The following is a 24574-nucleotide window of genomic DNA, read 5'->3' as shown; positions in this document are numbered from 1 at the left end:
GATCTTCCCAAAGTGTCTCATTTTATTTCACAATAAATAAATCCGAGTCCATAACCTCCATCCTCGCATCCTCGTTGTAGAGACGAATGAATGATTACTTTCATTTACTGCAAGTTTACGTGTAACATACAAACATATTACAGGACAAGCTAAATAAAACCGTTTAAAAACATTCTCGATTTCAGCATGCTCTTCTGAAATTTTGCATCTCTGCTACCCCCACTGTTCGTATTACCCGCGGTACCCCTACACGTATCCTGACCTATGATAAAGAGAGTGGTTAAAAAAGTTTATATTTTCAAAAACAATTGCTGATACCATAATGCTGCAGTATTTAGATGATTTTCATTGAAATTTTAACGCAGCAAAACGGCCGAAACCGCTTTTCGAATTTGCCAAACCTACGTTCAGTTCTGTCCAGCAGTTCATTCATAATAACAAAACGAGTTGGCGTCCTCAGTCATCTGAATGGCTAAATCAACCGTAAAAAGTGCCTTTGTTAATGCCCGCTTGAACCAACTTTTCAAAAAAAGCGAAAGTGAATCCGAGCCATTTTGTCACAACACTCCTCATTTGAATTTTTATTTCGGTCTATGACCAGTTTGGACTAGCGTATAATTGGAAGCGGATATCGGGTGATACCGATTGTATAACGGAGAAAATACCATGTGAAGCAATTTTTTTTTGTTTTTTAGTGAAAAAATGTCACCTCCAATATCAGACTGCTCAAGTGTAGACAAGTCGAGTGTGTATTTCAAGGTATAGTTCAAATATGTAATCATAAAAAGGTCTAGTATCTACAGCACACGATGAATCATTCGAGCCTTCAAAATAAACCGCTTGAACCGCAGTTGGTTTGGTACCCACACAGATCAAGGTGAAGACCGCGAGAGAAAACGATCGTCGCGATCGCTAAGTTTCTCTCCAGCTGCCGTCCGAAGCAGTCGTGTTTTCCAGGTGCTCTGTTCCCGCCGCGTTGAACTCTGCGCGAGGTGTGTAAGCGTGGCGAGGGTCAAATTTGTTGTGAAAACGTGGGGAAACGGAATCCCGAAAAAAAAAATGGTGCGGATATTTCGTCATCTCTCGCCAATTACCCGTTGCATGATTATAGTGCAGCGTGTAACCACCGCTGAGGTTACACCGGAGAAGATTAGGGGTCAGAAAGTGTGCTAACGGAGTGCGCGGTTCGTTGATCTCGAAAAATCTTTTCCGTCTGTAATTGGTAGATAATAACTGAACGTAAGACCCGGTCCGGTTCAGCACAGCTTGCGGAGAAGAGCTAGCTAAGCAATTACATATTTGCCAACCGGACAACGAGTTTGTGGGAGATTCAACAAGAGTTTGGTGAAAGTGTCGTTCGCGAGAAGAAATTGATGACTTTGACGCGAGGCACCAACCGCGATATTATAATTAACTGTAATTTTCGTGCGGCCTTTCCGTTCCGAAAAGTGTGTCTCTTGGGTCGAATCTTCGAAAGGAAATTGATGAGTGTGTCATGAGGAACAAAAAAAAAATTGCCATACCGGATGCTGTGTGGGAAGATTATCTTCCGCATTTGTTGACATACATTTGTATGAACTGGAGGAACTGTGTTGCGTTATTGCACTTTGTGTAGATTTGGTTATTGGAAGGAAGTAAAATGCAAATTAAGTGCGTTTAAAACATGTGGCGTGACAACAAAAGAAACAATAATAATAAAGACTAACTGTGGTAAAGTAGAACACACACTTTTCTTAATTGAGATAAGTGTTTCTGTTTCAGTTCCAGTCACAGTTATCAAATCTCTCGCGATCATCGTGCCAATATTTGTTATTGAATGAAGTCTTCAGGCGGTTTCATCAATGAACCATATGGAATCAAGGAATGAATCATTGTTTGTGGTGAATAGAAGCTGTTTGGATTCACTGTGGCGGGTGATGTGATCATGTACAGACAATCTCCTAGCTTCTGGACGAACGAAGATAGGGATGACAATATTTGAATTCCATTGCGAAAGTGGGCAAAAATTCGACAAGAGGTGTTATTGTTTTGACAAGTAACGGCCAATCATGTCACCTCAAGACCATTTATTGTAAAACTGTTATACCGACGATTATTTTTTATAATCATGTGTAAAACATATTGGAGCCTCATATACTGCCATTATACGCATAGTTGTCCCATGTTACTTTTTGACGATTTTCACGTTGTCTTTATGCATAATCTTACGGATAAACACAAAAAACATACAGTTTGTTCCCTGCTTTTAAAAAAACAACATCAAGCTCAATTGTCCCATGTTGATATTCTATTCATAACTGTCACACCATGTATTTTTGTAGATCCATATCGAATAGATCGGTTCAAATACAAGAATTTCATTTCACACTTTCAGCAGGGCTAATGCACTCATTTCTGGTTTGGAAGAATGAACTAATTCTCAAACAAATAAGAAAAAGGTTACCAGAACACGTGTACACCTTGTTAGCGAATGCCTAATAACAATGAGATTTATATTCTGCGAAGGTGTTGCAGATCTCTCATTTCTTCATAAAACGATACTTCTATGCATGATATTTCGGAAAAACACAAAAAAATTGTATACCAAAAAACAACATCAAGTTCAATTGTCCCATGTTGATATTCTTAGCATATTCTAAACAGTCCCACCATGAATTTCTAAACCCGTAATCAAGCATGATTGATTCAGTGAGGGGATCTCATCACATTTCATTAAACCATAGTATAGTGCTTATAAAAAAACCTGGCGTATCGCTAAATTGAAATGCTTAAAGCTATTGGTAGACAAATATGCGAGAAAACTTTGATTGCGTTTTTCTCAGTTGCTGATTTTGGAACATGGGACAATTACGCGTAAAACGGCAGTATAGGAGCTCGTTGGTTCTGCAAATAATGCCCTTTCTGGCTGTATTTGAATATCATGTGTTTTTAAACTTTAGGTTTGAAGAAAAAAATAAATTTGAAAGATTAAAAAAATGCTATCGTTTTCAATTGATTCTCAGATTTTCGTGAAAAGTTGTAGTATTGTTTCTTTTCGTAAAATAGTACACCCGTATTTTTATTTTTTTATTGGGCTGCCCATGGGTTGAAAAAATATCACATTTCGTAGTTATTGATTGTATTTGTTTTTTCTAGTTTTCATGGTCTCGGAACTAAGGGTGCTTTTAGCTCGAAGGCTGAGGTCTTTTTTACATAACATATCCAAAAATCAGAGAAGCGTTTTTCTTCATTTTCACGTTATGGTTTCTCTGCTTTCAAGAAAAAAAATATAAAAAATGTAACGCCTTTGGTCTCGAAACCATGAAAACTTTAAAAACAAATATAATCAATAAACACAAAAACAGAATTCGATTTTTTGCAAATGTAATTTTCAAGTAATACTGGCTGATTGGCTTTAATTTGATATGCGTCTGAATCGGTTCAGTAGTCAAAAAGTTATAAATTTTTGAAAAATGTAATTTTTGGAAAAAAGAGAAAAAAAACGGATTTTTCGATCACCCTAAAATGGAAATGGGATCCTAATGAATCATTTTGCGAAAAGCTCAACCACTCTTTAATAAAAATCTGAAAATCACTACATCAGTTTGGCATGGAATGGCTGAATAACTGATTGGAGAAGTGATAAAAGAAGAGAAAATACTTAGTAAATACGAAAGGGGATATGTGACTGAGCGTTGCCGCGTTGCAAAATCACTTCTTTTCCATTCAATGCTCGTTTAAAAAAAAATCAATATTATCTTCGTTTCTTGTTGAACTGTGATTCGAAAAGTTATCAATGTTCCTGTATTTTTCAGAGTTGCACCTATTTTTAAACGAAGGACTTTCAAATGTACGTGATTCAGCTTGTATCTTTTATGCATAATTTTTGCCATTCTTCCACCATATATCGCAAACACAGAAATTCAAAAATAGTCGTCTAGAATTGCTTCCATCTTGGATAACTGTGTTCGCATAGTTCACAGAAAGATACAATGCAACTTGTTCGTTTCTATAATGAAGAAAAATGGAATTCTAATCTTACTAGCCGCTTCTTACTAATCCATTAAGTACAATCCTCAAACGTTCCATACAATCTCTAAAATATTTATCGTTAGTTGGTATTAATATGTCTACCATGTATTGCCGGGAAATATGTTTATTTGAAGATCAATTATGTAAACACATAATGCGGGTCGTCTGAAAACAGCCAGAACCAACGTTGAGTAGGGCAGGTGACCAAAAAGGCTGCCATAGCTGACGGTATGCTTTCGATAAACGCTCATCGGCTACATCTTGCTACATCTGCATCCCAACTGGAGATACTCACCCCAGTTGGGATCAAAAGTTCCGTGTGAAAATTTTTAAATATAAAATTCAATTTTGTTTACCGTGTATTCTTCTTTTCTAACAACTTTTCTGTATATCATATTTTTATTGGACATCAGTATTTCGAATTACGATCACTACAAGTTTTTATTTACGACACAAGTATTCATAGCACGTTCGTAACGACCTTTAAAATTTGATCAAAATTAAGAATTATTTTTAGATTACCGAAAATTGACAGGTCGATTTCGCGACATCACGAGTTACCTTGGCTTCTGATCGAGCAGCAACTTTCTTTTCAAACTGGTGTCTTTGCGAGAGGCATCGAATGAAACGCTTCTAACATGACCATGTCATGGAAGATTGCGGAGATATTTACATCAACTGATTGAAAATATTTCCGAGCAACTGAAGGAAAGGTTTTTATTCTTCGATACAAACTATCGATAGTAATGTGTGCTTCCCAAACATTGCTGTTAAAATGAGCACCTAACGTGGAGCGAAGCACAATTCAATTGTTGCTCTGCTATCCATCGTGCAGATCGGTCGCGCTGCTTTCTGCAGTGATTGCATGACCTAAGCTCCGCCCGTGCTTAAAAATGTAAATCGAACGAGAGTGTAAAGAGATGTCATTTGCGATTTATATTCTAATTTTTTTTGTGCAGTGGAGACAGAAAACAACAGTACACTTTGAAGGACACTCTACGAAAAATGTAACGATTCGTTGAGAGTTTTCAAACGCATATTTCTCAAATTCGTTATTGTGATATATGTTATGTTGTATAACATTAGACAGGAAATTTATCCAGCAATTTTTTTTTGCTTGAAACATGAACAGTAATATAGTTAAAAAAGTATATAATTTGACGATTAAATTGAAATAACATACCCAATTTCAATTTTACTAGCCACTCGTTTTCCCCTACAACGAAACGACCAATTTTGTTGCCTACACAAAGGCGTTAGCTCATATTGTCGGTGGATGCATTTCACGAGTTATTCATGAGTTATTGGCATTTATAAGTTGGCAGAATCAATGGAGGGATGATCTTGAAAGATGGTTCTACTCTATAATCCTCAAAGTTCAATCAATTCGGACTCAATTCACGTCTTTATCGAGTAGGTTTTGTGGGACATTTTAAACAATTTATGTAATTGCGGTCATAATATCGGGCATGTTATTTGGTTATGTAAAAATGCAATCATTGAATTTAACTGGCTGCTGATTTAGAAGTTCTCGCGTTCATGCATATCAGATTTTTTTTTCGCTGTTTAAGTGACTTTCAACATTTTTTGGCTGGTTCGTCACTTTTGCTTCCATTTTTGAAAGAATGTCGGAAGTGAGAATTGAGCTCGTGGCCTTTTGCGTGAGAGGTATGGATGTTACCACAACGCCAGATCGCCTCCACCACTTATCAGATTATGATAGCTTGAGCAGTCGCGAACATAATATTATGTTGCCCATACATGTCTTCCTTAGAAGCCCGCTTCACTTCCACGAATGCCCTTGCGCATTCTCCTTTCCCTTTCCTAAACATAAGCAGAACTTAGCACCTAATGAGATCAGGATACTCAATGTACATCATCTGGCTATAAAGTTATTACAACCCACTACAAACAATGTTCCGGACAACGTGGCAACGAAGGATAAAATGCTATTTTTATCTATAATATATTTCTGTAGTCATTGATCTATTCGAATTGGGCTTATATTTATGTAGATCTAAACTATTTAGAATTGTGATTTAAAATGAGAAATGATGACTCTTTGTCTTCTTCTGCATAATTGAATAAACAGAAGAAAAGAGTAGTAATGGCTTTAATGATATTTTGTGTACATTTTTGAACAGAATGTAGCGGATTCTACAATGTTGTCTCATCTAACCCGTTAAACGGATACAAGTTCATACAGGAAAGGGTTTTTTGAGGGCTTCCATTTGATGTACCAAAAGAAGAAAAAATACAGATTTTGAACAATGAAAAAAATCCAATTCAAATGCAATTACTACACACAATCACAGCCCTATGTCAAGATCACGTCCGTGCTCCTAGGCTCAGACCCATAAACTTTTTTCCAAATAATCGTAACTCGAAATCCAGTTGTCTGATTCAAATATGACGTACGGAAAAATTGTTGGGAAATCAATAGAATATTTAGAAACAATAAACGGCACCCTCTCAGATTCGAGTGAATCTTTGTGGGTGTAAAACATTGGTCATTGAGGAACTTTTCATTTCCAAAAACTAGACTACTTTTTGAAAAGGCCAAAGTTTTTTTTTAATATTTTACAAAAAATTCTAACTCAATGATTATATAATCTTCATTAAAAAACAATTTACATACAATTTTACAAGAAAAATGTTTTTTTACAACCAATGTTTCATATTTTCTTTGAAAAAAATTACAACCAATCTTACTTTTGTTGAAAGTGAAGATAGCGATATAGTGTATTCGGCAAAACTGTAGTTAATGTTAAAAAAAGGACTTTTGTCAAAGACGTTAACATTCTGTCTCTTATAGATTTCGATGTATATGGGATTTTTGCATGGAGGCTCCTGGAAAACTAATTTAACGAGTAAAAACATTTGTGTTTGTGTAAATTTTCAGGATAAACGTGTTTTGGACATGTTTCTAAATTGAACAAAGTTTGCGAGAATTTACACACAACCTGCTACGAGTTAAACATTAGTAGTATTTTTACAAGGAAAACTTGGAAAACTATTTTCCTGAAGGAGTGATTTTTTTTCCGATGTATGGTTGACTTGTTGGTTATTATATGAGCTATTCATATGATTTTCATTTCTTATGATTCATTCATGATTTTTTTATGTTCATTTAATGAAAACAGCTTCCTACATTTCATTGTTTGACAATTTTTGAAGGTCTTATAGTTTTTGAGTTATTTTTTTTTATCTAAAAACGTTCGAAAAAACTCAAAATTATCAACACAAACACAGAAACTATAGCAAAATCAAACATATCTTTAGAAAATTGCATTGGAAAACATATTTTTTTAAAAACTAAATTCTTTTTTTCTCAAGAAAATATTTTTTTCAAATTTCTGAAAAAATCATGCGAACAGCTCATACAATAACCAACAACTCATCCATACATCGGAGGAAGTTCACTTCAACAGAAATAAAAATTTCCGAAAACACTTCCGATATATGGTTATTTTTCTTTTCCAAATCGTTTATTTGTAATGCTCAATCGCAGAAGCTTTGCGGAGCCGCTCTTTCAGTTTTGTTTACATTATTTAATCTTTAATCTATGGTAAGAAGGATTCGACCGATTACTCACGGTTTACTCGAGGTTAATAATTTTGCCGGATTGTTCAGGTTAGGGATATGGACATAAGGTAAAGTTGTCTCAATCGAGAGTTGCCACACGCACTGTAGTGTTGTGCATTAGAACTAGGGATGGCATCTGGTGTTCGACTGGCTGTCGAAGGTGGGCGACAGTGAGATGAGGGGACAAGACAAACAAACTAATAACGAAAAAAAAAATACAAAGGCATTTAATTTTCAAACTAGACCGTTTCACAAACACATAGATCGACTGCATATAGCAGATGTCGTGAGATCCCAACACGTCTCTGATAGGAAAATAGGGTTGTCTTCCTTGGGCCTCAAGGGTACCCTCTGGATATATGGTTATTGATTATTGTTTTTTTTCCTGTACTTTTAACACTTTTGGCTGGTTCGTCACTTTTACCTTCCATTTTGGGAGAATGTCGGGAGCGAGAATTGAACTCGTGATCTTTAGCGTAAGAGGTTATTGTGCGGACTATCCATATATTTTTATTCAGAATAAAAAAGGGTTTTTCAAGAAAAAACAATTTTAATTACAAAAAAAAAAAAATAAATTCTTTCAATTTTTTTTATATTTTCTATGAAAATATAATATTGACCGATTTCTCGTTTGGCAGCACCATCTCAGATAGTAATGAAACGTTGCGGGTGTAAACTTTGCATACTCGAAATCTTCGATAAAAAATTAAACTTCTTTTTTCTTTATTTAAAAGAAATATTATAACTCAAAAACTACAATATCTACAAAATTCTAGTCAAAGGATGAAATGTACGAAATTATTTAAGTTTTCATTAAAAAATACTAAAAAAAAATACGGGTGGGTAATGTCGGGGACATAACCGGAGTGACGTAGGACTATACAAAGGGGACAGCTTTTGTTAAATATATATTTTAAATATATTGTTTTATTTTCTTCTCCTACGTGAATACCTACCTATCTACCTGAAAAATGGATTAGTTTACTGTTTACTGTTTATGAATATGTTGATGGTTCTGAAAAGAACCTTTGGTGTTGTGTTTTTGTCATCACTCGATATTCCCATCTTGTTCGGTTAAACCTTCCTGTTTAGCTATTGAGTTTGCCACTCGCCACAGCTTTCACAGTTGGAAAATTTCTTCCCATCCAGCTTTGTGACATGTTGTACAGTAAATTACATTCAATGCGACGTGCCGAAGCGCCACTCAGTGTCGCATTGGAGGCGATTTTAACCTGGAATTGAACATTTGCGATGACAGTGGTACAGTGTCGACTTTCAATGTGGGGTCATAGTTTGGATCTCTATGTTTACAAAAATGTCCAACTAAATAAGTCGCATCACATGTTCGTCCAATTAGCTAAATGTCGAACTAATTGTAAATTACTGTACTTTCAATCTGGAAACAATTTAAGAATTGGTGAAAATTGAATAATCACTATTCCCCAATTATCAATAAGCTCAGAACAACTGCCAAATTCACATACTCATCAGATCCTGGCAAACAAATTATGAAAAAATCAATTTGTGTTTTATTATTATTTTGGATAATGTTTTAGAAAGCATTGAACTGTATTTCCTAAACTCTTTTTTGGAAGGTTTAATGGCCCTGAAAAGCGCCGTATTTTATGGAATGGTTCCAATTTAGAAAACTTAGTACTCGTGGTTTTGAAAAAAACCATTTGGAACGCCCTCGATGCCGCCTTGTTCTGGATTTGCCACCAAAGCAGTTTGTATAAAGAACAAACTTTTTTCTTCTGCTACCTGCTGCCGTTTTGCGATTGCTTTTTCCACTCGCCACTCGCTGCAACTCCCTGTTGTCTTGATGTCCACCGAACCGAATGTGTTCTGTTCCGAATGCGGGTTTTCTTATCGTCGCGAGCAGCTTTGCCAGCTAACTCGATCACTTCGGCGGCCGAAACTATATAACGCCGGCTAGGTGGACTGGTGCACTGGTACTAACGCGCTCGGCCTAGCTACCCTTGCGGGGGACTCCAGATCAACACGGTTCGAGCGGGATTTTGCCTTTCCCTTCACTTTTCCTCCTTTACCATGTCCAGACATGGCTGCTTGGGTTGGTTTGTTGAAGTGTTTTGATGCGAACCGATGTGGTGTACGGTTTGAATGAGAATGATCGTTACGGCAGCGGAGCGGGGATTTTTAAGCTGACTGGCTGGCTCAAGAATTACGCATGTGTGAGACTTTGACCAATGTCTCGTTCATTTTTTTATTTTTCCTTTCCAATCGTGCTTCATTCTATTTCGCTGCTGCTCTGGATGCCCGTTTTGGTCGGTACGATTTGAGGAGCACAAAATGGACCAATCAAAAATGGGCACATAGTGCATTTTGACAATGCTTGATATTTCACAATTATTCAATTATTTATCTCAAGAAAAATGAAAAATGTTATTCGTTATGATAGATGCGTAGATATATTTCCTATCAATTGATGCAAAAACCTTTGCGATCTATTGAGAAATGCTAAAGTTATAAGCGTTCCAAATCTTGCATTTTTTCCTACTTGTTCAGTGCCTAGATTTCCATTTCACCCCCTATATCTTCCGGTTAGACGTAGTCCTACGTCAAAATAAAAAAAAATATTTTAAAAATTTAAATTCATTTTTCTCAAAAACATATTTTTTGAGAATTCATGAAAAAATTATGTGAAAAGCCCTTACAATATCCAATAAGTCATCGATACATCGGAAGATGGGCACTTCTACAGGGAAAAAGTTCTTGTAACAACAACTTTTCCAGGATTAGTTACAACTAATCCTAATGAACTTTCGTCCCAAGCATTAACTTTCTATCTTTCATAGCCTCTGGAATACATTGCGTATTGGTATAGAGACTCCTGGAAAAATAATGTTCTACTCATAACATATATTTTGGGTGTAAGTTCTCGCGTTTAACATGTTCTTGACATGTTTCAAAATAGAAAAAAATGTAAACATTTTTCAAAGAAAACATGAAGGAGTTGTTGTTGTTGGGAAAACTTGACACTATTACAGGCCTATCTACCGATGCATGGAAATTGTAAGGGCTATTCATCTCTATTCTTTCCAGAAATAAAAAAAAAAGTTTTATGAGAAATTAATTTTTATGTTCAAAACATTTTCTTTTCAAAGAAATTTTCTTTTAAAAATTTCGTTGATATTTTTGAACGAAAATATAAATTATTTCTACATTTTATTCACTAACTGTTGAATTATGTTTAGTTTCATTTCGAAGCTTATTGTCGTGTAGCATTCCAACGAGCGGTCATCGACTCAGCTCAATTTCTGAAACCTTTTTTATACATAGGGGTAGTGGGGGCAAATTGGTCATGCGGGGCAGAGTCACCTGCTTGTTTGGTAGTATAACTATTGATTATATATGCCGTATTGATAGCCACCTTATGTTTGAAGAATGTAATAACTGTTGAGTCACCCTGTACTTCAGTAGAGCTATCGCATGTCAAAATATAAATAAAAACAGAAATTACTTTCTCGATAGCCATACGCCCGTAGTTCTGGGCGCATGGTAACTATGGAATTTCTCGTGAAATTTATTTAATTCAATCTGATACGTTGAACAAATCATCAGTTTGGACGACTGTTCACATGTTCTAGGAGAGGTGAACAAGTATTTTGTTTAATCTCAGCGATTAATTAGCATAGAAATTACTTTGATGTTTGGGGGCAAAGTGGTCATAGGTGAATAAAGACTTACAATGTTCTGTTTATATAATGTTCTTACAATGTTCTGTTTATATACCTCATCACATTCTGCTCTTGAAGAGGTTCCTTTTGTGGCTTTAACCTCGGAAAAATATGCCACTCCAACTAAACCAAGCCCCATTATGCGGAACGTTATGTGTCTCTTACTACGTTTTTGTATGCATGAGAAAATTTAAGATGAGACTCTAGGTGAATAGGCCAAGCTTTTTCCATACATCTACCTACTATATCAAATATTATTTGAACAAATTTGGACCAAAAAAAAACCATAAATCTATCCCATTTAGCTTAATATTTGCGAGTGACCACTTTACCTCCAAGCAAAAAAAAAGTTCGATTTTTCCACTTTTTTTTTAATGGGGAAAAATGTACTATTTTAAATGTTTATAGTAAATGCCGTTTGCTATCTTGAACAACAATGATTTGAACTATAACATTCTTCGAAAAACGGGAATTGAAGTGGTATGTGTACGCTGGAAATGGGCATGTTCATTAGGGTGACCACTATGCCCCCACTTCCCCTACTCGTATTCATAATCAATAAAGAATTCACTTAGTTTTGTGCTCGCGACGAACGCAGTTGCGTTTCATTTTCCTGTATATAAATTGAAAGCTAACCAACATTTTGTAGATCTGATATTTTTTTAGTTAGGATTTTTCGAACAAAAGTTGAGAAAAAATCATCATTTTAAAAAAATTGTCACTCAAAAACTATAACACCTACAAAATGTTGGTTTGTGACAATGTAGGAAAATTAGTTATATTTTCATTTTAGAATATAGAACAATTTTTTTTAATTTCCTTGAGAAAAAAAACAAGTTTTCAAAATTAAAATTCAGTTTTCCTCAAAAATATGTTTTTTTTAATACGTATTTTGTAAGAATAAATATGAATAGCCCTTACAATTTTCAATAAGTCTCCCATACATCGGAAGATGGGGACTTTTACAGGGAATCAGTTTGCCCAACAATACCTTTTTCATGTATTTTTTTTAAAATTACCATTAATGTTTAACTAGTAACATTTTATGGATAAATTATCGCGAATTACATGTTATGAAAACTTCTTTCTATTTAGAAACATGTTAAGAACTTGTCGATCGCAAGAACTTACACATAAAAATGTTACGAGTTAAACATTTTGTCGCCAGCAGCAATCTCTGCGTTTGTGGCCAAGGTTATCACGACATCGAGCACATTGTTTGGTCGTGCGAGGTGTATCTGGTCGCCAGATCGAATTTAGAAAACTCCCTTCGGGCCCGAGGAAGACAGTCCAATGTGCCGGTGAGAGATGTGTTGGCTCGGTTAGACCTTGATTACATGTCCCATATATATGTTTTCCTTAAAGCTATAGATCTTCGTGTGTGATTGTCCCTACATCCTTATACCCTCCTTTCCTTCCTTCGCGGGTAATTCGTCCCCTTGCTATAAATAGTAGAATAAGTTGAAATGTAAATACACTATAGATATACGAATAGATTTATGAAATGAGTGTTCATCAACATTGTTACAATTTCCTTATATCCCATCCTTCTCCTAAAAATATGTCACCCTCCTAAACTCGAGTACACCGCGATTAATCGGTTTTCCACCTTACTAACCATAGATGTAAGAAAATTGTTTATATATATAGTTTTAAAATTATATTTAAGAATTCGGCTCCTTTAAACTTAAGTAACTGAGCCTGTAAAAATAAACGAATTAATATAAAAAAAAACATTTTGTTTTTCAGGAGTCTCCATACAAAAATTCCATATATTGCAGAAACTTAAAATATAGAAAGTTGACGTCTTCCACAAAAGTTTATATTTTAATAAGATCTAAAACTTTGTAAAATACGTTATATCGCTATCTTGAGTTTAAACAAATTGAGGATTGGTTGTAAATTACAACTAATTTAAAAGAAAACATGAAAAAGTTGTTGTTAGAAAAACTTTTTTCTTGTAAAAGTGCCCGTATTTTGATGTATAGGTGAGTTGTTGAAAATTGCAGGAGCTGTTCATATATTTTTTTGAGTATTTTAAAAAATACATTTTTCAGGAAAAATATCAATAATTGAAAGTTTGAATAATTGTTAATTGTAGAAAACAAAACCGTTGCATACGGTTCGTTTCCTGGGTTGAAAAATAGTTGAAAAAATACTTTCGCTCATGAGTGCGAAACGAAAGGCTAACGCTCCTCATGAAAAATCTAGCAATTTTGTCGTGTTTGAAACACAAACATTGTACGAACATGTAGGATAAATGATCTTGGTTTGTCCAATTTGGAGTGTTTTTATGCTACTAGTAAATACAAATCGATTTTTCTTCATGAAAATTACATATAATCGATACGAGTTTGGGTTTGTTGAAAAGCCCCAAGTCTCTAGTTGCTAATACTACCATAAGGCGTTGAAATTATTCAATTTTTTATGTTTTTAACGATTTTCCTCAAAGAGGAATTATGATCATGGTTTGACCACCTCTGATCATGGTTTGTCCAAAAAATGATCATGGTTTGTCCGGCTTTAGAAATCACCATTTTTGAATGAAAACATTCGAATTCTCAAGTAGATGTTGCATTTATCATTGCTTGAGTTTCCTGTCATCATATTGATCCATTCATTCATAAGAAAGCCTACTTCAGAATATCGCATTTTCTTGGGTATTTCAAAAGTGTTCACCTCAAGACACTCAACATAGAGAAACTTTATTTCTGCTATACGTGAAGGACACAATAAACAAACTGCAGCGCTCCAAGCGGTTGCCATAGAAATCATGAGCACAAAACAACATTACTGAATTGAACAACTCATGATCAGAATTGAGTTCATTAAAATGCGTTAATTTAATGGTTTAGCTATGTAAATCTCATACAAATGGTGTGCGAGAATGATGTTTACAATATTTGTAAGTGTTATAATCCAGAAATGGTCTGAATACGTGCCAAATAATCATCTGTTGGTTGATTAAAAGTTAGCTCAAGTGAGGGGCGCATGGACACCAACAATATTATTTATATGTTCTTGAATTTTATAAAACCTAATTTGACACAGGTGCGCTGAACTAGAGCATTCAAAACAGTGGACAAACCATGATCACATTTTCGACTGGACAAACCAAAATCATTTACCTTATTATTGTATTATTCAGTCACATACTATCAGATATATTCAAAAGCTATTTGTTATCATTTCTCACGAAACACGAAACACAAAAATGATCCATAACTGTGGCGGAGAGTGAATGGTGAATAGGAAAAGTTTTACTATACCCTAGTCATAACAATCAATAATTAGTCGCATTGATGTCAGGCGAACCACAAATGAGGCTACCATAACACAAACATCATAACGAGCGATTAGACATGGGATGAACGGGAATCCCCTTTTTGATGTATGTATTGACGTAGGACTACGTCTTTCATTTCTATACCGGGGTGTAAAATCAAAGTTTCGAAAACGAAAGCGTTACGCCGGTGACCGAGATTTTGAGCGTTAATAGCTCCTAAACAAGTGAACGAAATGGTATGATAAACACTTCATTCGAAAGATAAAATGTCTACGCGTTATATACTTGTTACTTTTTGATCCAAAAACTTGTTTCAATAGACTTAAAATTGCTCTCAAAACAGGCTATTGGAGTCACCAATCGGTATATAAGCGAGCGCCGCTCGGAAATCCACTCAGTTATAATTGAACAGCGATTGGAGCATGTTGTCGCTGTTGTGATGAAGCTCTTCGTTTATCATGAAAGCGCGGATGAACGGTGTCACCAAGAGCCTGTTTGTGCATCTTAGGCCAGAAGGGAATCCATCAGGAGAAGAGTGATGCCACAAACGGTTCCCCGGGAAGAGATCGGAGCAGCCGCCACACACACATACACGCGCGGAACTCTTCGTTTGGATGCCATTCAGCATCGAGAAAATTCCGGAAAGATTCAATCGTTGCTAAAAAATAATCTGCAAGTTCGCCTGGGAACTGAAAAATACATTCATTTTAATGTTTTCTATTCATGTAACACTGCGACCAAATATTTTTCAATTAAGTGCTATTAACAGGTGGTTATCGAGTTAGCATTAACCACTGGTGGGCTTCGAGTATCGAGGAAAATCTGGAAAGAACTGATCGTTGCTGAAAAATACTCTGCCAGTTCCCCTGGGAATTGAAAAATACATTGATGCGAAAGAGTTTATTCTAATGTTTTCTAACCATATGACACTGCAACCAACATTTGGTTTTGTGATTTTTCAATCAATCGCAATTAACAGGAATGCTTCTGAAAATTATTTTTCCCCATCAATAGAAAATTTTCGTATTCAATATTGTATGCGCGCGCAACGTAAAATGTTTCGCATCTCGAAAATTGTATAACTTTCAATCGATTATTGCTCAGTCGCCGAAAGTTTCAAACTTAGAGAGTTCATTCCCCTCTAGTTTGCCTTCCAAATTGCCATCGTAAACCACACCTTGTCTCGATTCAATCACGCACAAAAAGCATACTTAACACTTTGCGGACCGCTCACGAGATTTCTCGTGTTTCGCGTTCTGTCTATTACGGATGGATCACGAAATAACCCGTGTTTTCTGCACTTGCTGGATAAATCCTTAGTTTGCCAAGATTCTAACAAGGCCTACCGATGGCTCACCTTCGTCTCATCCACACCGAAGGAAACGATCTCATTCGTGGAATCCGAACAAATGAAGCGTTCAAGTATGGTCCAAAACGTGCGGTCCTTAATGTGTTAAGCGATATTCTGGTGGTAAAACGCATTTAGAGGCGAATGAACTGAAAAGTTTAAAGTCTCTTTAATTCAACATCATCATCAAAACGCATTCATTTTTCGTGAGGACATCGACAAGACAACATCGTTACTGAACGAGCTGGACGAGCTGGACGGCGAGGGATCGAGGGATTCGTTACCTAACCTGATCTGACCTGAAAGACATGCAGTTTGTTTGGAACTGTGAGGGAGGGCAGAAAAGCCGAGCCATCAGAAGGAGAAGAGATGCTGACCAAGAGAGTATCAGCATCGAAAAACTGTTCCCCGGGAAGACATCGAAGCAGCCGCCACTCACACATACACGCGCGGAATTTTTTTCGTTTGAATGCCATTCAGCATCGAAAAAATTCTGGAAAGATCTAATCGCTGCTGAAAAATAATCTGCCAGTTTCCCTGGGAATTGAAAAATACATTCAAGCGAAAGAGTTTATTGTAATGTTTTCTATCCATTTAATACTACGACCAAATACAATTGGTTTTGTGATTTTTCAATCAAGTGCAATTAACAGGTGGTTATCAAGTTAGCATTAACCCTTTCCCGTACAACATCGAGTCTCACTCGTGGGTACTTGAATAATATAGGGCGCTAGAACGCTCAGCAGGCTAGTGAAATCACTTGATGTATGACGTATCAAATAATACGGGAAGGGATTAACCACTGGTGGTGAACTTCGAGAAGAATCGAGAAGAATTCGGAAGGATGTCATCGTTACTGCAAAATAATCTGCCAGTCCCAGACCAGACTTGAAAATTACATTCGAGTGGAAGAGTTTATTTTAATGTTTTTTATCCATATAATATTGCGACCAAATATATTTAGTTCTGTGATTTTTCAATCAAGTGCAATTAGAAGGAAAGCTTCTGAAGATTATTCTTCCCCATCAGTAGAATATTTTTGTATTCACTATTGGATGCATAAAACCTTGTACCTCCAACGTAACGCTCTCGTTTTCGAAGTCTCCCAAATATTCATTTATTCATTCATTCAGAATGAATTCAGATTCAACTTCAAACAAATGATCACTAAATCAACGATAGTCCTACGTCACCATTGCGGTTTTACCATAGATATAACCCGCTTCCTGTTTTTAGTGGTTCAGATCAACCAAGATAATTGAATTGCAATGAATTATATAAATTCCCGATTGATTGGTTTATGTTATGTTTATTTAAAGTAAGTCTAGAGAATTGATCACCAGAATACTTCGAGCTTCCCAACTTGGATGTACTAGAATGCCCGGTGAGAAAAAAAGAACGATGTTCATTTAGAAACATTTTGAAAAGGGTATATCTAGTGAAGCTATAACCGAATCGAAATAGCTCAGAGCTGTACCTTTCATCCAACGTTGCAATTTTGCTCAGTGAACTTGAAACACAACGAATCCCGCCATTGGGTAATCATTTAAAAATTAATTGCCTCGATGTCATGCCATTTACCATTGATACGGTTTTTCAATCATTCGATGCGAAATAATTGGCTCTGGCTACATGTAGAGCGCAAATGAATATTCGTCCGTAAAACAATTATTCATTGTCTGGAGGCACAGCAATTGCAATTGCTTTCTGCCACCCACCTCACCCCCGGCAAACGGGTAGCATAGCATTAAACAACATGATGCCGAAATAAGCAGGGAATTTGTACGGATCGGGAGATAAAAACTGACAGTGAAACTTGCCCGATGCGGCTAGAGTGGGAGATGTGACATTGTGAAGAAAGGCGAACATCAGCACACCATAAGGGAAGGAGGATGTGCGCATGAAATGGAATTGTAATTAAAAAAAACCGCGTGCATCTATGGTTCGCTTTGAGAAAAAAAAAAGACCTGGCAGAAGAATGCTAGTGCAGTATTGGGAAATAAGTTGGTGCCTTGAGGGGAACATGTTCAATTTCAGTCGCTCTGTGTGTGGTCTTGTACTAAATGGAAACTGGCGGTGGAACACAATGCTGAAGATTCCACGCCGCTGGTGTTACTTTTCCTCCCATTCCTTATTCAATTTTCACGGAAATGTCATTGTGGATAAGAGAAGATGCATCAGCTTGAATTGCACATTCCTATATTGAATACATCCTGTTTGAATGCACGTTTTTTCTATAGAGCATTAATGGTTCGTGTTTGAGAAAAAGAACATAACAACGTGAAGGTTCGAGGTGCTACGAACGAAAATAAAAGTGTGCAAAAAGTGAAAAATTAATAATAAAAAAAATACAATGCAATGAATTTGAAACTCAACCATGTGATAATCCACGTTACGATCGTTCGGACAAAAGAATGCTGCTGGAAATGCTGCTCAAATTAAATGTAAACAACCGCAAACTCTCAACGTCGCCGCCGTCGTCAGTGGCACTGGTGGCATTGCTCGCAATGGCCCTCGTGCGGACTTGTGGGGGAGCGCCGTCGCTCGCGGCCAAATCATGGCCAGTGATGAAAAATTACGACATTTGGGGACCGTCGGCCGCCGAGCAGAGCTTGCAGGAAACCGGTTTGTCGACATCGTCATCATCGTCGGCATCGAAATTTAATCCCAATTTGGGAAATGGGACCAGATTCGGGCAGGATCAGATGTTTGCCGCGGGTGCTTTCCCGTCGAACGATGTGTCCCAGCTGCAGGAGGAGGAGCAGGAACATAATGGCTCTTTTGGGGCTGGCCGAAGCAGAGGACGCAGTGCCAAAGGTGAGTCCGACAGAATAAAACCCTATGAGTTGAGTTGAAATAAAAGACCGCGGGTCAATTATTTGGATTATTTCGAATTACCATTAAACAGTGTGCACCGGGTAACACAATCCGTTCCAATCGCATGTATTACGCTGAGAGGATTTCGCCTCCTTCCCCCCACCAGGGTCTCTTATTTAATCAAGGTAAAACATTCCAGTCCGATGGGGTTATTTTCCATCAAACCGTCTGGGCTTCCAGGCGGCTTCACCAGCTTTACCACTTACCGGCGGATGCATATTTGATGCTGTTGCCTTCGGACATGGCGGACGGATGTGTACTGGAGCAGATGTCGCTTGTCGGTTGCAACGGTGCGCGTTGGTAGTTTCGATGATAGCACTCTCTCGATTGACAAGGCTAAGCATCGGAAGGAGCATCTGGATCTGCATAAATCCATCGGATTAGTTTGTACTAGGCGGTTCACGAGCAGCTCTTGCACCTGGTGTCGAAAGCCGGTATAAGACAGCGAACAAGAGTCAGCAGTAGGAACGGATGGTGTACATCCGGATAAATCCCGCCACAACTTCTACGAGTTCGACGGTGTTCTGAGCTGCGGAATGAATTGTTGCGCTTTTTGTGGTTTTGTTTCATGCCTTGCATGATGTTTTTTAGTTAAAATGATATTTTTTAGAAAATATATTATTGATTTTGTGTAATGCTGATTCACAATGTGCAGCATTGTGATTTTTGATTTTTGAATATATTTAGAGATTTGGGAAATGATCTCAATTTATCATTCAGATTCATTCATTCAGGGGAAATGAAGTATTTGAACTTGTGTCAATAATTTTTGACGTAGGACTACGTCTAACCGGAAGATATAGGGGGTGAAATGGAAATCTAGGCACTGAACAAGTAGGAAAAAATGCAAGATTTGGAACGCTTATAACTCGAGCATTTCTCAATAGATCGGAAAGGTTTTTGCATCAATTGATAGGAAATATATCTACGCATCTATCATAACGAATAACATTTCATTTTTCTTGAGATAAATAATTGAATAATTGTGAAATATCAAGCATTGTCCCAATGCACTTTGTGCCCATTTTTGATTGGTCCATTTTGTGCTCCTCAAATCGTACCGAACAAAACGGGCAACCAGAGCAGCAGCGAAATAGAATGAAGCACGATTGGAAAGGAAAAAGAAAAAAAAGACGGGTGGGTAATGTCGGGGACATAACCGGAGTGACGTAGGACTATACAAAGGGGACAGCTTTTGTTAAATATATTTTAAATATATTGTTTTATTTTCTTCTCCTACGTGAATACCTACCTATCTACCTGAAAAATGGATTAGTTTACTGTTTACTCTTTATGAATATGTTGATGGTTCTGAAAAGAACCTTTGGTGTTGTGTTTTTGTTATCACTCGATATTCCCATCTTGTTCGGTTAAACCTTCCTGTTTAGCTATTGCGTTTGCCACTCGCCACAGCTTTCACAGTTGGAAAATTTCTTCCCATCCAGCTTGTGACATGTTGTTCAGTAAATTACATTTAATGCGACGTGCCGGAGAAACACTTTGCCACTCACTGAAACTAATTGTTGCCTTGATGAGCGCCGAACCGAAGCTGCTCTGTTCTTGATACGGGTTTTCTGATTGTCGTGAGCAGCTTTGGAAGCCAACTCGAGCACTCCGACGGCCGAAACTCTATAATCGCTGTTAGGTATACTGGTGCTCCGGCACCAATCCGTTCGACCTAGTTACCCTTGCGGAGCAATCAGTGAATGCGACCAACAGGGAACTGGAGACCTGCACGGTTCGAGTGAGACTTTGCCTTTCCCTTAACTTGTCCTCCTTTGTTACGTCCACGATGCCGATGCCGTACAACCACACGGGTTTACGGTGTGAAAGAAAATAAGATTTTTTTTTTGGGTCCGCGTGTTTTATACTCTAGCGGTACACACTCACAGGATAGAGACAAATCGGCAGACTCAGCCAGAGGGGCGAGTTCAACGAGACGAATGAATGAGCGTTAAAAGGGAGCGATGGCAAAAAAATACATTCATTACGATTTGTTCGCTCGTTGGATTCACATGCAGGCTAAAAAGGGTCCTTTTCAGGATCACAAAATTATCTTCAATCTAAAGAGTTTATTGTTTTGTTATCACTCGATATCCCCATCTTGTTCGGCTAAACCTTTCTGTTTAGCGATTGCATTTGCCACTCGCCACAGCTTTCACAGTTGGAAAACTTCTTCCCATTCAGCTTGTGACATATTGTACAGTAAATTACATTCAATGGCATGTCGCATTACCACCACTCAGTATCGGATTGGAGGCAATTTTAGTCTATAATTGAACATTTGCGATGACAGTGGTACAGTGTCGACTTTCAATGTGGGGTCATAATTTGGACCCCGCACTCTATGTTTACAAAAATGTCCATCTAAATATGTCGCATTACAGGTCCGTCCAATTAGCTAAATGTCTAGATAAGTGTAAATTACTGTACTTTCAATCTAGAAGCAATTTAAGAATTGGTGAAAATCAATACGCTCAGAACAACTGCCAAATTCACATACTCATCATATCCTGGCAAACAAATTATGAAAAAATCAATGTGTTTTATTATTATTTTGGATATTATTTTAGAAAGCATTGAACTGTATTTCCTAAACTCTTTTTTGGATGGTTTAATGGCCCTGAAAAGCGCCTCGTTTTATGGAATGGTTCCAATTTAGAAAACTTAGTACTCGTGGTTTTGAAAAAAACCATCTCGAACGCCCTCGATGCCGCCTTGTTCTGGATTGGCCACCAAAGCAGTTTGTATAAAGAACAAACTTTTTTCTTCTGCTACCTGATGCCGTTTTGCGATTGCGTTTGCCACTCGCCACTCGCTGCAACTGCCTGTTGTCTTGATGTCCACCGAACCAAATGTGTTCTGTTCCGAATGCGGGTTTTCTTATCGTCGCGAGTAGCTTTGCCAGCTAACTCGATCACTTCGGCGGCCGAAACTATATAACGGCGGCTAGGTGGACTGCTGCACTGGTACTAACGCGCTAGGCCTAGCTACCCTTGCGGGGAACTCCAGATCAACACGGTTCGAGCGGGATTTTGCCTTTCCCTTCACTTTTCCTCCTTTACCATGTCCAGACATGGCTGCTTGGGTTGGTTTGTTGATGTGTTGTGATGGGAACCGATGTGGTGTACGGTTTGAATGAGAATGATCGTTACGGAAGGAAGGAAGGTATTGTATTATAGAGACTTTAAACTTTTGCAGTTCATTCGTCTCTAGCCTTGAGAAAGGCCCTTTGAAAACTCTACTCTATTCTACTCCAGCGCTACCACCTCCGCCCTCTTGCCTTGAGAAAGGCACTCGAACCCTCGCCGTCCAGCCCGTCCAGCAACGATGTTGTCCAGTCGGTGTCCACACAAAGAATGATCGTTACGGCAGCGGAGCGGGGATTTTTAAGCTGACTGGCTGGCTCGAGAATTACGTATGTGTGAGACTGCGACCAATGTTTCGTTCATTTTTTTCTTTTTCCTTCCCAATCGTGCTTCATTCTATTTCGCTGCTGCTCTGGTTGCCCGTTTTGGTCGGTACGATTTGAGGAGCACAAAATGGACCAATCAAAAATGGGCACATAGGGCATTTTGACAATGCTTGATATTTCACAATTATTCAATTATTTATCTCATGAAAAATGAAATGTTATTCGTTATGATAGATGCGTAGATATATTTCCTATCAATTGATGCAAAAACCTTTGCGATCTATTGAGAAATGCTCGAGTTATAAGCGTTCCAAATCTTGCATTTTTTCCTACTTGTTCAGTGTCTAGATTTCCATTTCACCCCCTATATCTTCCGGTTAGACGTAGTCCTACGTCAAAAAATATTATGGTGTCATGATTTTAAAAGTAACATTAAATTTAATTTTCAAATGAACATGGTGCAGCATAATGGTTTTTGAATGAAATGGTATTTAAGTATATTGATAAATTTACCATTTCATAATTATTTGCGGATCATGAAAACGATCCGATTGAAAACCGACAAGGCGTGTTTTTTTATTTTGAGTTAATCATTACCAGAACTATTGAAGTTTAGTTAATAAACGTGAGATGAACACAAAAATTTTATTTTTTCATAAAACGAAAGAAAATTGCGATCTCAAAGAATCGCTCAAAAATCATCCTCTTGCATTGAGGCTTTATTGAGAAACTTCTTATACCGTGCCTTTAACTGCGCCACGAAAAATTCCAGATGGAATATATATTTGCTTCCTTGCTGCATCCGGTGTTCATAATACCCGACAAAATTCAACGTTTGCGTCTTCAGACTCATATCGCAATTTTAACCAGATTCGGTACCAATCCACAGATTATAACATTCGATAGAACGTCTTGGGATAGCAGTTCGTATAGCTGTTTCTTCACCACCAGCAATCTTACAATCTTACATTCAAAATTCTAAGAATATTCTCCTAAGATAGAGCCGGCACTCTTATTCCCAAGCAACGACTCCTAACCGCGGGAATAACCCGCGAAGAAGAATTGGCGCACAAAATCAATCTGCACGTAGACAAATACTTTTCAATGGTTCTTCTCAGCGCATTCTGGGTATCTTTGGTCAGCTAATCCACTTCGGACAAGACGAGTCTCATATTCCCTCTACCCACTGGGATCAATTTGCTTGATCAAATTCGACACGACCACCCTGTTATATATCACGGCAACCGATGAATTCAACTCGATGTGGTAATTACTGCTGATGGTCCTGATTTCCACCTTCCGGTTCGAGGGCGTTGTGAAACTGATTATCTCATTACGTAGCCGTTCCGCGCCCGGTTGGTAAAGTTTCCGCAACAGACACATGATGCGAGTTTTCTTACTGGCCTGGAAGGACCGTAGAACATGCGGAAAGTCTCTCTGGGAGCGAAGCTTAATCAGATGTGTAACTTGCGTTTTGTGGTAGTCCAGTTTGAACAGCTGGCGCGGTCGGTAGCGGTCAACCCAGAGAGCTATTGTACACAAAAATATTTGATGTATAATGTATACAAAAAGACTTGGTGACTTGTTGTTTTCGTGTTGGCCTTTGTCAAAGTAAGAGCCCCGCATGCTGCAGACTGACTTGTCGACCGATAGTTCGGTCGGCTTCTTAATCAGTACGGAGAGGTATGCATGTGCGCACATTACACCGATTCAATTGGGTCGGTTTTTGCACCAGTACGCCGATCCGACCAAACTGTCGGCTGAAAAAAAAAGTCTGTAGTGTGCGGGGGCTCTAAATGTCATCACCTCCAGAGATGTCAGATGTTTTTTTTTTGAAAGTCTTCGACAAAAAATTGAAATGTTGATGTGTATAAATGGCAGATGTTTTTGTAACCGCGAGTATAGCAAAGTAATGTATAAAAAAAGGGGTTGTTAGCGTAGGGAATCAAGTCATAAAGAGTAGAAATACCATATCCCTGCAGCTAGAAACTAAAAATATAAGTCTGCAACAGGATAGGCAACATCAGTAAAATTGCGAACATGTCTACAAATTTAGCACCGTTGCAATGATGAGAAACAAATTTGGTAAAAAAAATCGAAGTCGAACGGGTTTCAAAATGCATTATTTTGCTAATTTCAAACCCGATCGGGATCCGCAATAGAGCAATGACACGTGTAATACTACGACACGTGACACGTGTAATACTACGTAGAGTCGGCGAAATGGCACTAAAAACATTAAGGCCATCTGAAAAGATGAAAAGAAAATACATGCCTGAAAATACAATATTCTTCAAATTATATTTAAAATGAAACTATATATTCACATCTGGCATCCCTGGTCGTAAAGAACG

The 24574-nt window shown here is 37.6% G+C and overlaps 1 protein-coding gene across 7 annotated transcripts in view; it reads left to right on the top strand.

Annotated features, from left to right (window-relative positions):
* The first annotated feature begins 893 nt into the window (after positions 1-893).
* The window catches only part of LOC129779552 (uncharacterized), a 34587-nt gene continuing 10906 nt past the window's right edge, over positions 894-24574 (top strand). The window contains exons 1-2 of one of the 7 annotated variants that reach the window (XM_055787097.1): positions 894-957; positions 18169-18745. In XM_055787097.1, coding sequence (XP_055643072.1) covers positions 18343-18745 — 403 coding nt within the window. In that variant the 5' untranslated portion in view covers positions 894-957; positions 18169-18342. The other 6 variants (XM_055787092.1, XM_055787093.1, XM_055787094.1 and 3 more) reach the window with 6 other exon arrangements.

The sequence above is a fragment of the Toxorhynchites rutilus genome, chromosome 3 (genome assembly GCF_029784135.1).
Source record: "Toxorhynchites rutilus septentrionalis strain SRP chromosome 3, ASM2978413v1, whole genome shotgun sequence".
NCBI classification, from domain to species: domain Eukaryota; kingdom Metazoa; phylum Arthropoda; class Insecta; order Diptera; family Culicidae; genus Toxorhynchites; species Toxorhynchites rutilus.
The sequence above is the reverse complement of the archived record's forward strand: the minus strand, read 5'-3'. Positions and strand labels throughout refer to the sequence as shown.